The sequence below is a fragment of the Coturnix japonica genome, chromosome 5 (genome assembly GCF_001577835.2).
Source record: "Coturnix japonica isolate 7356 chromosome 5, Coturnix japonica 2.1, whole genome shotgun sequence".
NCBI classification, from domain to species: Eukaryota; Metazoa; Chordata; class Aves; order Galliformes; family Phasianidae; genus Coturnix; species Coturnix japonica.
In genome coordinates this window covers 24,651,175-24,668,027 of record NC_029520.1, presented here as the reverse complement: position 1 = coordinate 24,668,027, position 16,853 = coordinate 24,651,175, and the positions used below count along the sequence as shown (strand labels likewise).

The window sequence follows — 16,853 nt, the reverse complement described above, 5'->3', positions numbered from 1 at the left end:
TCATGCATAAGGGATTGATCCAGATTATTATTAGCCTGGAAACAACATCCTTAATAAAATTTTACAGATGTTTCTCATCCCTGGTTGACACCCCGACCCTCTTTCCACAGCCTGGTAGTGCTTGATCTCTCAAAATTAAATGAGAATTGGCTCCTGCAAAGAGAGAGGTAATCATACGTCCTTCCTTAACTGGGACACTGGAAATTAAAACGTTGTCCCCTCACCCACTGCTGCTCCTTAAAAATTCTGCAGAAAATCCAGTACAGTTATACCTGTAGTATGGAACAATATGCTAAACGTTTCAAAGAAAAATGCCATGATCAGCATCATCTTTGACAGCCAGAACATGACATGCCTAGATGAAAAGACTGCTGGAGGAGGGTGGATATCACCCTCTCTGAGGAACTGTGTTGGGCTCCTCTTCTTACAAGGTCTGTTTCCAAGCATAAGCTCCCACCCAGCCCCACTGCTCCCCGTAATCAAAACTGTTTCATACTCACCATATCATACACATTCAGAATCACCGGTTCATTGGCCATTGTTGATTCCTGTGGAGGCTGGATTTAAACCTTTCAATCCCTGCCTGCCAGATGTGTGTTGCTGCCCCTAGGGTATCCTTTTACCCTGAGACAGACAGAGAGAAGTGCCTCATCCTATAGCCTCCAAAGGAAGGAAAATGAAGGGAGGAGAAATGCTCACGGTCAGGAGGTGGGGGTAAAGTTGGTTGTAGGGAGGTAGGAAGGTTTGGGCTTGTTTTGCTGGTTGTATATGGTTCCTTTCACCCTTCCACAGCGTGACAGATCCCAGATTTCTTTCTAACTCAGTAGCACACATTGGAGTCCATAGATTCGTGCACCGCTGTAACCATGCACCGCTCAGGCTCATAAATCCCAATCTACAGAAGACAGACTCCGAGCCCGGAGATAAGCCGCCTTCTACCGCCGTGGGTAGCACTGTGACTGGAGGAGGGGGGGGGGATCGGGGGGAGTTGTCTCTCGGCGTCCTCGGCAGAGCAACGCGCTGCTACAACGGTGCTGTAGATGGCAATGAACAGCGGCTCCGAGGCGCGGAGCCGGGCGCTCTAGTCCGCCGGGAGCTGTCCGCGGTGCTGGGCTCTGCCCGCCGGGAGCTGTCCGCGGTGCTGGGGCTCGGGCCGTGCTCAGGCGCTCCGGAGGGGGCTCTCCGCCTCCGGCAGGACGCGGCGAAGCAACCGTGCCACAGCGGCCCCAGCACGGGGCTCGGCGGTAGGACGAAAAAGAGGAAAGGGCTGGCTGCTCCCGGGGCAGAGCGGGGATGGCGTAGCCGCCATCCTGCCCACAGCCGGGCGGGCAGACCTGGCGTCGGCGCCGAAGTTAGTAGGCAAATTCTCCGAGGGAGGCAGCAAGGGATCAGCGGCTCCAGAGGGAGGAAGATGCCGAGTGGGCGATGCTTCCACGCACGGTGCGGGTCCGGCACTTCCCGATGCTCCGCTGTTCGCCGGGGCGAGTCCTTATTTCAGTATCAACTCGTCCCGGGCCAGGCAGCCCCTGTTGACTGACGGCCGGGGAGACCTACCCCTTCCTCTGCTGGCTGGATGCATCTCTGCACGGCACACGGTGGGAGGGCGGGGAAGGGATGAAGCAACTGGGCACGGCGAGTAGTTTCACTTCTGTTAGTGACAAGGTCTGGAGTTTCTTCTGTCCTGGAGCTACTTTACACGCCTGTTAGACCCGTGCAGCTCTGCAACATCTTTCCAGCAAGTGCTTCCCTCTGACCAGAATGCAAGAGTCAATTATAAAATCCACTGCGGTAATTTCATCTTCCTTTTGCTCCTCCTCTCCCTTTAAAGGGAGAGAGGGGTCTGTGATAACGCTGGGAACGGGTGTAGTAAAGGGAGAAATGGGCTCCTGCATTCAGAGCTACGAGGTAGTGTGCAAATTGGCATGATGACCTTAAATGTTCAGACACCGCAGACTTCCTGGAGCAGCTCAAAAAAATTAAAAAAAAAAAAAAAAGGAAAAAAAAAAAAAGCAGAGATGACCTCATCCGCGTTGGAGGCGTATCTGAGGCTTTCTGCCAGCTCCCAGCCAACCAGAGCTGAATGAAAATTGCAGGGAGCCTGTTACATCAGCAAAGCCCAGCATGCCCCAGCCCGTCCCGATACTGTCTGGAGTCACACGGGAACCATCCCGTCTGTAAGAAGGGCTCACCTCTCTTTGTCAGGACCAGAAAGAAAAGACCACAGAGCTGCAGCCTTGTAAACGACTTGTTATGCAGTCTGCAGGAGGATTTGTGTTGGAGGCAGGCAAGCCTGGAAGGAGAGTGCATTCACGTCCTATATAGCTAACTGCCAGCTCCAGAGAGCCAGCCATGAAAATTAACCCCCAGCTGGTGCCAAAGGAGACCTAGAACTACTTTGCCCTAACCGTATGCATTTGCATTTTGAAAGGAGAATATCACAGCTCTGTCTTGAGTATGCTGCATGGCAGGGACTCCAGCACAGCAATTTCATCCAGGCTGGTTCCATGAGTAGGCTAAACAGTCTGACACATGATGCTGCAGCCAGCACCCCAGCCCACCACCCCCAGTTCCCCTGTTAGGCACCTTTAACCAGCTGATTGCAGCAGTCTGAGGCTTGCAGGAACAGTTTGTGCAGGTGGGAGTGGGTGCCTCCTCCTCCCTTCCACCTCACTGTCCAGATATTGCTTAGAGGACAGACTGAACTCACAGCATAATTCTAAAGACTGCTAAGCAATAAAAGGCTCCCCCTGAAAGGAGCTAAGCTCCATCACTTGTGCCATCACTTGTAAAGCAAACCACCTACTGAATCCCACAGGGCTCCTGCTAAACTGTCAAAGATATCCTGAGATTGTTACTTTCGGGTATCTCTGCTGTTCTGGCAATGATGTTTTAAAAATACAAGGAAAGAGAATAGCTGATATAAGATCAGCTGATGTAATTGGAAAAGATGAGCAGCACACAATCTCTTCCCACATTTGTCCACTTGCTAAATTAACTCTAGCCTGCAGTACCCAAAGCTCACTAAAATAAACGAAGAGACTTAACCATGCCCACATTCCAGTGACAGACACCTATAAATATTTAGTAGTTCGAAAGGGAGACAAACAGACACAATCTTACATCTAAAATCATTTCTAAAATAATCACCTATAGGAAAAAAAAAAAATAAGGCCAGAAACCCACTTATAATTTTAGAGGAAAAAAAGGAAGAAAAAATAAGCTTAAGAGCTTGATTTTAAATTTAGGAGATCAAAGCCAGTCTAAATGTGCTTTTGTTATTTAAAGGATTTCTGCTGTAGGAGAGACAGTAAATGTCACTTGCACGTGAAGACCAAGATTCACTCCACCTAACCTGAAACATAACTGCAAGTGCAATATCATGAAAGTACCTGCTCTAGGCTCTCTAATGTTCATGGAAAGAAGCTGTTCCACATAGTGATCAGTGTTTGGGGGACCCTTCAAAAATTCCTTTTTTACTTCATTCTATCATGGCAAACCTACATAACTCCTGATAGAAGGGATCGGTCTGAACACAAACGGTCTGACATTAATAAAGCTATTTAGCAGTCACATAAGTTGTTTACAAAGCATGGTTTGCTTTGGGCTGTGTTTAAATGTTTCACCAAAAGCTCAGGCTGATATCACTTATGAAAACAAACTATTCTATTTCAGAGGTATGAGTACAATGCTGCTGATTAGTCTCACTGCTAACAAGCATCATAGTCTAAGCATTAAAAAGCATTCAAATTAATCACAAATACAAAGGGAGAGGGAGATTCTTCTTACTTGGGATCTGTTTTGATCCCACAGCTGTTAGATTGTTCTGTGTCCTAAAAGTAGCTTCAAGATCAAAGCGGATCCCAAATCTACTGTTAGGACATTGCAGAAACAAACATTTCCCCAGATGTATGTCTAAATCTCACATTTAAACAGCCTCTTGGAAGGTCTAGTTTTCTGAGTTTCTCCACATCCTTGGCACCCCTTTAGAAGGTGTTCATTATGTTCAATTTTGGTCAACCACACTTAGTATTTGTAACTGTGCACTGTGTGTACCCTCCAGAACCACTGCCTGTTAATCAAATAACACATTCTTAGATTAAGAAAAAAATGCAGTGAAATGGTTAAAGAAGATAGTAATGATACCAACCAGCATGAAATAGAAAACCAAGAACCAGGTATTACCTTCAGTAATTACATAGTAACAAGGTCATGACTGAGAGCACTTTAGCCACCTCCTCATTGTTCCCAGTCAGGAAAGTGGCACTGCTGGGCATTCTAAGTAGTACTGCAATATTCCACTGGGGACAAGAACAAAAGGAAAACAGAAGTGCAAGAGAGAACTAATGGAAGCATTAGAGTTGATGGTGGTACCTGAGGGTCTGTCTACTTACATTACTAGTCAGGAATTCCAGCTAAAATTAACACCTTTCCTTAACTTACTTTCATGCACTTTTCAAAGCTCCTTAGAAACCCAGTAGACAATAGGGCTTTCAAGTATGTTTCACAGCTGGGCTGTCAAGTTTAAACATCAAGACACATAATGGTCTCATTTCCAAATCAGGTACAACATCCCTGGCTGTCCATTAAACTTGTCAATTTGGATTGCATACAGTGCTTTTGCCCACATCAAGTTGTCAATCTTAGCTCATTCTGAGTACATTAGCCAATACTACCCTTTTTTAAGGAAGTTAAAAAAAAAATTAGCATTTTAAAAAGTAGATGGTATTTTATCAGATCCCTAAGGATTGCATAGAATATTCTAGAACATAAGAGAGTTGCATTGCCCTTCCTCCATCTACAACAACAAATCACCTCTTAGGTGGTTGCTGGAGCTTTGTAGCTTTGTTCCAGGAATGTCACAGGGAGCATTTTGATTGAGAGAATTTTATCTCACTTCCACTTGAGACACTTGGCACATAACATGGAGATGACTGATTCTGCTCTGGTTATTGAGTGTGGGATATGGCAAAATAAATAAATAAATGGAAGAGGAAATCAGCACAGGATGCCAGCAATGCCAGAGGGCCTGCGCTTTGCTCTGTGTTAATGCAATAGGTAAAGCAGTTACCCTCAGATAATACCAAAAAGGGAAAGAAAAACTGTCAAATTAGGGATTTAAAGGATTTCGTACGACTGCGGGAAGCCATAGCTGAAAGCTGGGTATGTGTCAGTAGCTCAAGGTAGTGAAAGTAATACTTGTATTCAACTCCACTCAGTTTTGCATTTTGTCTCCTTTTTCACTGCAGCTACAGTTCCCAACTTTTGAATATTAGGCTATTTGTCAGGGAGCACTGAAGGTTGGCTGTTCCTAAAGGGATGGAGAGTCAAACATAATAACATGACTGGCAGGGCAGAATCTTCACTGTCCAGGGGCCCATACCATAACCAGTGAGCAAGGTGCACAGGGCAGGCCTGGAGCTGGCAGCCACATTCAGCCAAGTATCCAGATCATCAGACAAATTCTCAGGGATGAATGTCCAACGTCAAGCTGGGACATCAATGCACAGGTCCAGCCCAGCAATGTAGGGTTGGAGTCCAACATCATACCAGGGCAGGCATAGATAGGGCAGTGGCTGGCAGTCCCAGGCTGGACTGAAACGGGGCTCCTGGGCAATGGATAGGGTTGGGAGAGGCCCAGGGGAGAACAGGCAGGGCCATTAGAGCCACTTGTGCCCTCAGGTCCCTGGCAGTTCAGACTCTGTTTACATGAAGCAGCATTGTCAGCTGACAGGCAATCAATAGACAACAGGGAAACTGGGGTGGAAATGCTGAACATCCATGTTCATTCTGATGGTAAAGATAAGACAATTTCTTGCGAATGTAATTAACAAATTAACAGCACTAAGCCTCTGTATGCAGCTACAAGTAATATCAGTAACTTTCTATGTACCTGAGAAGATAAACAGGTTTAGTTTCAGAAAGCTTTTTGTCAAGTCACATCTTAAGACTACTTACTTGCACAGTGATAGAGTAATGGGGGGAGGGGAGGGCCTTCACTATTGTCAGAGACCCAGCTCATCAGCCCCCAGCTAACTTGGTCAGCCTGATGTGCACTAATCCCTCCTCCTCCACATAGCCAGTCAAGAATGTAGAACCTACACCCTGCTGAGATCACTGCCTGCTTTTTATATAATAAACTAGTGGTTATATTACAAGGAGCAGGAAATGTGTACTCTTATTTCTGTAGACTCTAACAAGGACAGCACCCAAAACTTCAGATTATGGCATTTCATACCCTTTTTGGCATGCTTGGTCAACTGCTCCAAGACATGTTCACTAGATGCTAAGCTAGGCTGGTCCAGCACCTTCAAACCTCCTACTGATCAGCATGCAGGCTCAGATAAATGGGTATTCAGTCTCTTTCTGTCTGGCTGAGTATCATATTCTGCAGTCAAATCACAGCTGCATTCCAAGAAAGTTATCAAAGATACAGGATACCAATAAAAGGATGCATGTAAGCATCATACCTTATTCACAGAATTTAAGTATTCCTTTCTCTACAAGTACCCTCTTTGCAGTCTGATCAGCACCTGAACATAAAAGAGAGGAAATCATAAAAAATACTGAAAGGTGTGCAAAGTAAAATGCAACTTGTAAGCTAGCACGTATAGCATTTTACAATTCTACAAGACTCAGCTTTGCTTAACACAGAGGTATATACTGGGAACTCTAGTATGCTTTTGTACATTATCTGTATGAACAGGCCATAGCTAATGATCAGATAGCTGAGCAGTGCATGTGTGATTATTTAGTCAAGCCCAAATCCATTGCAGTACCTCCTCAAACAAAACTGCTCACATTTAATAAGATAGGCAAACACTGAAGGCAGATTTACTGATACGGAGGAAAACAGAGCAGGATTTGGAGATGGAACTAAATAGATTTGTTTCTCACTCTTCCCACCCACAAATCTAAAGCAGCCTGCAGTGGTACATATGACATATCTGGCTACCAATTTTTTTTGAATACTGCTACAATATAAGCTGAAAACTATATCAAAGAAAAAAGTAATGGTGTTCCACCTTACCCATATTCATTGGGCTTGGTTTGAGGTTTTACTTGGCAATAGCAAACTAACTGAAAGAGTCCCCAGTAATGCACACTTTCCACTTTTTTGCTTATTTCTCTTTACATTTTTAGTAAAGCCAGAGCTTTACACACCATTTGTTGTTTTTCACAAAGAACCTGATGTTCTAATCTCCCTCAGCTGCAAATACAAAGTGATTCAGGTTAATGGTGCCAAAGCAAAAAAGCTGTGCATTTGTTTCCACAGTGCCACGCGTAATCAAAACATTAGATTAATTACGTCTGTTATTTAGAAAGGCAGAAGCTATCACAGATGCCCTGGAAGCGTACTGGTCAGAAAATTATTATTTCACCTACTAATAACACACAAGTCAGATCAACACCTGAACAGCAAGTAAAAAATGCGAACCTAACCACCCAAAAGGTGAGGAAAATAGAATTCTGCCTTTTAATAGTGATGGAGAAGAGTCAAACTGACAGGATAGAGAGACTGGTGGAGGCACAGAGCTGTGCCAGAAGTTGACAAAAATCACAAGTTTCTTGTCTTTCATTAACCTCCCGCACCCAACCTGATGGGGGCTATTGTTCCCATCCTGCATCTGTACTTATGTCTCAGTCTTCTCCAATTCCATGAGTATGGCCTCACAATAAACAGAGCATTAGTGGTATGTTACTAATCACTCCAGCTTCACCACAGAGAAGGTAGCGCCTAACAGGACAACTATCAATAGTCTCTGAATCACTTTGGGATGAATCAGACTGTTAAAATATTTAATAGTCATGCACCAGCTTGGCTGCTTCCTCACCAAGCTCAGACCTTACAAATTATGAGTAATACTTGTACTGTGCAAAGAACTAACATTTTGAAGAGACAATTTTCAATTTTTTTCCTATTTCCCCACTGCTTTTTCCCAACACTGGCATAATGATTTTCAGAATGCTAATGAAAACCTTCTGATGAGAAGGAATTATATCTTTTTAAAAGGAGGAAAAGGATCATTACACAAACATTTTCCTATTTATTTTTATCTTTCTAAATAGTCACACTATACTTTCTGCTCTCCATAGGATGAGAAGTCTAGGTGGCACTGCAGGCTAATGGACGAGCTTATTATTATAGGAATTAATGAAGTGAATTTGCATCCTTTTCAACAAGCTCCAATGCTAGCATAGGTTTCTCCAGCCCTGAATCACTGAAAAACCTCAAAGCAACAGACTTAAGCATAAAATTTTGCAAGATACAAATAGCTTACTTCTTCTAACAGCTGATCATCCTCATAACTGCACCTGAAGAAATTAAGCACATAAAAATGGCAGCATTGCTTCAAACATATCAGAGTTTGACTGTTCCCAACTGTGAGTGTCATGAACACTGAAGCACTCATCCATGACCACAGCCATAACCAACCCAAGACAGCGATACCAACTTGTTGCTGTTAAAAACTTGAAATTAAACTGGAATAAGTAACATTTTTTCTTCCTGTTGCACATTTTAGCTAAGCAGTTTACTAGTCTCAGAGGCCTATCTATGTCCCCATTAGGCAATAGGATTGTATCAGCAAAGGAGTTCTGCAGGTGCAGTCCTGATTGCACACAGAAACATAAGTAAAGTCTTATTTCTGCCAACAGAAACAAAGCCCATAGCAGGCTTGCTCCTCCCAGGGAACTCTGTGACTCTCTGCATCATTCCTGACACCTTCCATCTGGCTCTTAAGGATAGGCTGCACACAGGCTACCAATGACCCAACCTCCCCCCTTAACCCTCTCTGGTTTTCAACCCCCCCTCTGCGTTTTCAAACACTCCCAGACTTCATGCTTCAGTCTTGCTCAGACTCACCTCAGAGTGCACTGCTTGATACTTGCTTCCACTGCCTCCAGAGGCTTCATTTATCTCTCCATGTGCTTTGAAAGAAAAAATGTGGTGCTTGTTTTGCCCTTACTTACAGCCTTGCACAGCAGTAATCACAGCCACCATCCATGACAATAACTCATGCACAAAATAACTGCAAGGAAGGTTCTGTAGCTATGAAATGGGGAGGAGGTGTTACTTTGAAAGACAGGACTTCCTAGAATTAAAGCCACTGTGTGATCGTTACTTGGAAAAATACTCCTTACTGAAAAGCAAATATGCAGCCTTAATGGTACTCCAGCTGAGGCAGGTTAAGTACAAGACTGCACTTGGGAAGAAAACAGTAGATGGAGGATTTTGCTCTCTCCAGCTTCTCAAATCTTACATGACTACTTGTATTGTGTAATTTTTCTTCTAAGCTTTTAATTCCCATTTTGTCACATGAATCCAAGATCATGACATGCTATACAATAATACAAGGATAGTAACTTTCTGCCCACAACAGATCTCATCTAAAGAAGTTGTGTACTTAAATTAAGCAATCTTCTGTTCTTTTATCTTCTTCAAAAGGATGACACTGGTTCTTATAGCACATAACACATGGTATGTCTCCTATGAGGTCTGCTAGTTTAGGAAGAAATTGCCTCTTAATACTTCCTGCACCCCCAACCAACACCACTGCTCTTTCTCAACAACAGAACAAGAAAATATCTTCAGTGTCTTCTCTTCTATGGCCTTATTCATTCTCAGCCTGGATTCCTCTTGCCATAAAAGTTATCTCTGAATTCAAGAGGAAATCCTGGCCAGAGAGCTCATATCGACACAGTTCTCAACAGCTCCTCTGCAAGGACAGAGGAACATCTCCACTGCTTCTGTGATCCTGGAACACCTGTAAGAGGGAGATGATTTGTGGAGGTGTTGATGATAAGGGGAGAATGGGACAGGAAAATGAGGCAATGGCTGAAAACTGACCTTTTTTTATTCCAACAGTTTTGACTTTCACATCTAGAGCATCCTATCAGAGTCCTAGCATACCTAAGTCTCAGGCTTTCAGAAAGAGTAGACATCAGAATTAGCCTCTAGTCTGTTCCTAACATCTCTGATTTCCATAAAGAACTCCATAGAGTTCTTGTTACCTATTATTTGATGAAGGGCAGGAGACCAATCCTGTTGACAGTACAAATGTGATAGAAAAAGACATAAATTGATTGAATTTCAACTAATAGAGTTGAACAGGCAATCCTTACTGTTCAAGATACCAAAAGTTGTCAAAGTATCAGTGAAAATGGCAACTGCTTCTAGCTTTCCTCTGCAATAGCTAAAAACTCCCAATTACTGCACTACAGCAACACTGCCTGTATTCTTTGTGAAAATAAAGCCTTGTGGGATACATAGATCTAAATGGTGTGTCCTGTATCACTTGCTACTCACCACTAAATAAGACAGCTGACATATCCTGGCAGGCAGTAACACACCGGTGCAAACTCTTTGTTGGCTGTAAGTGCCAATGTAACAGATGATAACTATGCTGCCTTAGCTTTACTAGCAAAGAGCTTGGGCTTGCAGACACACCAGCCTGCTAGTGCTAGGACAAACCTCCTTTAGTAGGAAACAACGAAGCCTATAATTAACGCATTTAGACAAAGGGAAAACATTGCTAGCTGGATGAGAAAGCAAAGACAGCTCTTCCCAGCACCAAACCAGCTAAACTCATCCATTCAAGGCTTTACTGCAACACAAAGGCACACAGAGCAAAAGCCTATAGAGTGAGTAAATCAAGGGTACAATCTGAGAAGGCAGGAAAAAGATGCAATGGGAGGACATGCTGTGCTGAACTGGGCGCATGGAAAGGCACATTGTTTGAATTCTCGATTCCTACCTTGGAATGACCATCTGTGAAGCCCTGGATGCCCCTATAATAAGATGCAGATTGCTACCAATTTTAACAGACCAGGATGCAGAAGTTATAAGCCTAACACTTCAAAGAACTAGGGCTAGACCACAAACAACGTTTGTTCCAATACGAAGTCTAAAGCCAACTGAAGTGTAAAGTCTCAGGTATGAATTTCAACCATCCATAAAGGAATAAGTATTATTAGTGTGCCCCGGTGGCGCAGTGGTTAAAGACGCCGCCTTGCAACACTGGGGCCCGGAGTTCGAATCCCCCCTGTGGCGCAAGTGGTACAAGTGCCGCTCTGCTACACAGAGGCTCGAATCCCGGGGGCTGGACTCGATGATCTCTAAGGTCCCTTCCAACCCGCATGAAACTATGAAACTATGAAACTAGAGCTGATCCTGAAAAGGGATGTCTGATGAAACTGAAAATACTGACATAATAACTTCTCCTCAAGGGAGTTCAGGGTTTTATGATATATTTATATACATACACATAAACATAATACTAAATACGGGGGAGGTGCATGTATTCATATGTACATACAGATTCACATACATATAAATAAACTTACTTTTGACAAGAGCTCTGTATATTATTTTTCTTTCATTATTCACTTCTGCAAAAACCCCTGTACTCCACTCCCCAAAAGCCTCTCTAGAGAAAATGAAGAAGAAAGGAATTTGCTTCTTTCCGTAAATCCCACCAAGACTGTATGGTAAATGAATATTTCCTGAAGGAGGGGGGGGGGGGGGGGGGAGGGGAGGAATATATATACATATTTTTATATATATATAACACAAAACAGCCTTTGAGATGAAAAAGCCAGCTTTTAGTAAAAACATCACACAGTAGAACAAGTCCTGTCATTATCAAAACAGGAACTGCCTGGCAAAATGGAATCTCAGCAGGCACTCAACCTTTCCCTTCTCCCAGCTTAAAAGCATCCCAAACCCCAAACCCCATCAACAATCAAGGACTCCACAAATTCATCCTTACAAATTCAGGCAGCACAGTTTCACCTTAGCCATCAAATCACACATGCACACATCCTATTTCTCCCTCTCGGAGAGCTAGCATGCTAATAAATGCAAGGAAGTTGCTGTATTTTGTATTCCAGGCATACTCTAAGGTGCTCTTGAGATCTTGCTCTGCTGATGGAATTCAGCTTGGCCTCATTTGCAGCTGTTACTGAGATCCCAAATGGAATCAGATTCAGGTCAGGTGTTTTCCATTATTTTGAACTACATTGCTTTTGAAATCTCTTTGCCAATCTTATCTCTTAAACATAGTATAAAAAGAGAGATTCAGATGCTAGATCATGAAAATATTGGTTTGAGAGAAATTTCTTAAAATCTGCTTAGTGGTACCTGCTGTCTCTGCAACTCAATCAAATTCATCCAACCCTGAAAACCTACTCCCAGCAGCTGAGGGACAGACAACAGTATCTTTTGCACCAGTTCAGCAACGTATAACAACTAGGGAAAAAAAACAGAATTTCGCAGCTATGAAACTCACTGCTGGCAGTAAGGAGTCATTCCCATATGAGGTCCTTTTAGATATGCATAAGGTGCACACCAGCACAGGATTAACCCTACCTTCCATTCCAACAAGGTTTTCATCAGAGCTACATCCCCATCATCCCTTATAACTGTTCCATTACTCAGCACTAGCAAAAGAGCATTTCCCTTAGGACAATAGCAGAAGAGTGGATCGATGATTCACATAAGAACTGAATGACCCACAACAGAGTCCTGTTTCATACGTGCAAAAAGACCAGCGTTATGCAATGCACACAGGGCATTTCCATCCACTCCAGCCTACTAGGGACACACCTTTGCGGAGACCCTCGCCACAACTTGAAGCCTGTAACAATCAGAGAGATCGACATGATGGAATGACGACACAAGAGGTGTAATGATATAGGGAGCAATACAACAGAAAGGCATTGTTAATGAAAAAAGACCATTCACTTACCACCAAAGATCAAGGCTCACAAGGGAAAGCTCCACCAAGGAGGGATCTCTATAAAGAGAGCCTTTCCCAGTGACAGTCAGCCCTTAAATGAGGTCTAAGAGAGGTGTAGCCAGGCTCCACGCCTTCTGGTCACACAGCCAAATTGCTTTCACCTGTGCTCCCAGGGCTGACTGGGGTCCTTTCCACAGGTGCTCCATCAGTGGCTCAGGCTGTGAATCAGCAGTTACCATACAAAGCTTCACTCTTTTCCTTGATGTGCCTTTCAAGGGAACATTTACACAGACACCTTCTCCTTCTCCACTACCAAAGACAATGTTATTTATCCAAATGGAGAGGAGGTATTCAAGCACACAAGACAGCTGTAGGATGGTGCTCAAGGAACCAATACACTCAATTGAGCAATGTAACGAGTATTCGTATGAAACAGAAGCCTCTCTCCTGAATAAGCCATACCTGCCAAGCAAGATATCTTGTTTTAACACATGGTATCTTTGACATTTACCTTCAGTCATGAGGAGACTTACGATTCACAAGTGCCATTACTATGTATGATTCATCAGCTGTCTCCACAGGACTGACAAATAAATGTCATATCAGATTGAAACCACTGTCTACTTTATAGATGCTCATTAACACATTATTTAACGTGCCAAGTTTGTTCTACTTTGAGTGGCCTAAGACTTTTCTAGGATATATTTTTTTCATAAAACAAATCACACCTTAAAATCATTTTTCTTTTAAGAATTCATATTATTTGCTTTAAAAGGAACATCATTCTTCTAATATACTTAAACTACAGACAGAAGCAACTCTGACTTCAGGAAGCAAGAGCAGATGCAAAAGACACATGGAACAGAACAGGTTTCACTGATAAAAAACAGCAGCAATTTCCTATGGGAATCATGGCACAGGGGAAAGAGGAATTGTCCTACCACACGAGCAACACAAGATCTAGGGAAGAAGAGACCATACACTAATCCAATATGAAGAGCTGCAGTCCAAGTCTTCTAGGTGCTGAGGGCATCTTGGACAGTAATAGTAACATCCTCTGATGCCAAAATCTGTGGTAACTGAAGCCTAAATTCACCTGTAACGCAATGATCTTAAAAGAGAACTACAAATGTCTCCTCCCAGAGAGATTTTCTTCTACATAAAAGAGGCACGAATACCCCTATTCTCCCCGCTACTGGGATTTGTTGCTGTTTTCCCCATGTACCCAGTCAGTTTGGCTGAACTCTCATACTGTTTGTGTACAGGGGCAAAGGCTGGATGTGACCATGATTGTGGGGTGGTGAGATAGAACAAGACTCTCTTCATCAGCATGCACATTGCTGTATAGAGCTGATCTTTGTTGGTGCCTGTCTTCATCCCCCAAAATATTAACAGGTTTTCTGAAAGGAACAATGTGCAGCTTCAACTCAGAGGCTGCAAGTGACCAGCACTGCAGCGCTTTTTGGATGAGCTTGTTAAGACTCTAATTCTTTTTCATGTTTTGAAAGCCTGGAGCACTGGGACAGCTTGCTCTGAGCACAGCAGAAACAACCTTCAATAAAATTTCACAGCCCCAATCTCTCTTCCTCTGCTGTAAGGGCTCAGCTTCTGCTCTGCTTCTAGACAGCTGGGTAACAAAACCCAGGAGGACTGGGTGCCATCTGCAGGACTGGCATTTCATGGCCACTCCATCACAGGGAAAGAATAAGAGAGCCAGGAGGAGAAGGTAACAGGGAGCAAAGTGAAGGTCTGAACACAATGCAGATAGCTCCAGCTGCAGTATTGTAGGATGCCTCAGCACCAAGAACAGTGTCTGACTGCGACTGCAGAAGAGCTTTTTGTTGATGCATACCTCCACACAAATTGACATATGCTGAGCTGGCCTTACCCACTACTGCTGACAACAGCTGAAGCTGCTTACAGCTTCAATTTGGAGGGTATTCTTGCATTGATTCCTGTCACTGAACATAGACACAAACACAAATGCTCATATTTTGCATACCTAAATACTGATTTTGAATAGTTCTCAGTCAAATGGGTTTTGCAGGTAGTCCATGCAGAGTACAGGCATGCAGAACTCCATATATTTAAGCAGTACTCTTGCAGGGGAAGCTTATGCACACAAAGTTGAATGCATGAAAATGGAGATGAAGTAGTTGTCAGCCAAAAGTGACAGATTTCAAATACTCCTGGTTTAACTTCCATTAAAAGTGACAGGATAAAATGGCTCACACACAGGTGTGATACTGTGACAAGGATACACGTCCAGTATGGGTATCTCCTAGTATACCGAAATATTCTGAAGAGAAACTCAGATTATGCGGCTCTGTTTCACTTAATTAAAGAATTACTAGTAATTAGGAAACCCTGCTGGCTCTCCTTCACTCTTCCTCCCAGTCCAACCCATTCTTGAAATTCAAATCTGAACTTCCCTGAAGTGTGGAGGGTGTTTCAACTCAGTATGACTTTCAAACAAATATGCAGATAGAGCCAAGCAATTGCATTTGGATTGGAATTCCAAACAAAATATCTCTGAAGTTTGGGAGAAAGAATAGACTGAGATCTGAATTTTGGAGTATTAACCCTTGTTCAAAGATACTAAGGACATATTCAGCCGTTCAATGCCTTTCAAACACTTAAAAAATGAAGTTGACCCACAAGACCTGGTAAACCCTTTCTGCACAATCTAAATGTGGGGTTGAAGTTACTAATTGTTTTTTACCTTCCCAGATGATTGACTGTAAAATGCCATTTTTGACCTGTAACTGGAAACAGTATGGAGTAAGAAAACTCAGTAGACAAAGACAGAATGCACTGAACCACAGTATAAGTGTATCAGAGTGAAGGTCAAACAAAATGTCATTTTGTTATGGGAGCAGAAATAAATAAATAAACAGGAAAGGCATTTTAAGACCTTAGACTGTATTTTCTGCATTTGTGTACAACATGCTGATCAGTTCTGGTAGAAGGTTTTGCATGAGTAATATCTCACCTCACTAAATGCAGCTAACCTGAGAGCTCAAAATGCACCCTACGTCACCACTAGCAATTCTGTGCAATTCTACCACTGTGCCACTGAATTCAGGAGAGACTCCAGCCTGTGTTTCTGCCCATCAGGAAGACTGTCAGCAGCTTATTTGCCTCCAGCCTTCCTGTTGCCATAACTGTTGATGTTTGAAAGAGGGAAAAATAAAGACAAGGAAAAAAGAGCACATTTTGTGTAAAAAAAAAATCCACCAGTATTCTTAAGAGATCTTCAACTCTGAACAAGATACAGGAGTGGAAAGGAGCTGTTAAACCCAATTGCTCAGTTCTGCACAGAAACAAGTAATTACCTCTAAGGGGTGCGTGTATTATTTCACTAACACTACAGGATTGTAATAGCTTTATGAAACTGTTCACAAAGGCAAAGCATTATCTGCTATTCTGGGGGTTCTCCCACTTCCATTACAGAAATGTTACTAATTCCTGAATCATTCTGGCCATCTATACAGGGGTGGCTTTGACTGTTATACAATTCCAGAACTTGTGAGATTCACAAAAGCCCAGTCAGTGAGTTCACGACAAGCTGAGCCCTGACAGCTGCTCGGAAGGGTCCTTTAAAAAGGAACATAATGCTTTCCACAGGGAATCTTTTGGGTTAGCACTTTTCTGACCTGCAAAACATCAGCAAAGACTGCAGCTTTTCTTTGACAACTCAACCAAAAATCGCATCCTCTCTTGAGGTCAATTCTTGTTCTAGAGTACAGGAGTGCAGAAAACATACTGTTATGTTCTGAAGAGCCATAGGAAGATGTCTAGAGAACAGTAAACAACACAGATCCCACAGATAAATCTGAGTAATGAGAAAAGAAAAAATGAAGTTCATGGAAGAGTGGAGCAATTAAGAATCCCTATCCAGAGCTCATTTGCAGAAGGTGGACCAGAATTCTCACTTTAGAACAACTTCTGCATTCAATAACACATCTACAGGTGCTGATGTGCCTGGAAATACCTCCAGATGTCGAAGCACATCAGAAATGTTGTTGTCTTGAAACTTAACAGCAAAATTAAGAGCCTACTATAATCAACATAATACATACTGAAACCAGTAGAAAAACTGGGACTTACTATTTA

The 16,853-nt window shown here is 43.0% G+C and overlaps 1 protein-coding gene across 1 annotated transcript in view; it reads right to left on the bottom strand.

Moving 5' to 3' along the window:
* Positions 1-1,979, bottom strand: part of LOC107314905 (deubiquitinase DESI2-like) — a 46,144-nt gene extending 44,165 nt beyond the window's left edge. The window contains exon 1 of the mRNA XM_015864719.2: positions 501-1,979. Within this exon, the coding sequence (XP_015720205.1) occupies positions 501-539 (39 nt within the window). The 5' untranslated portion in view covers positions 540-1,979. The remainder of the gene's footprint in view (positions 1-500) is intronic.
* Positions 1,980-16,853: the final 14,874 nt, after the last annotated feature.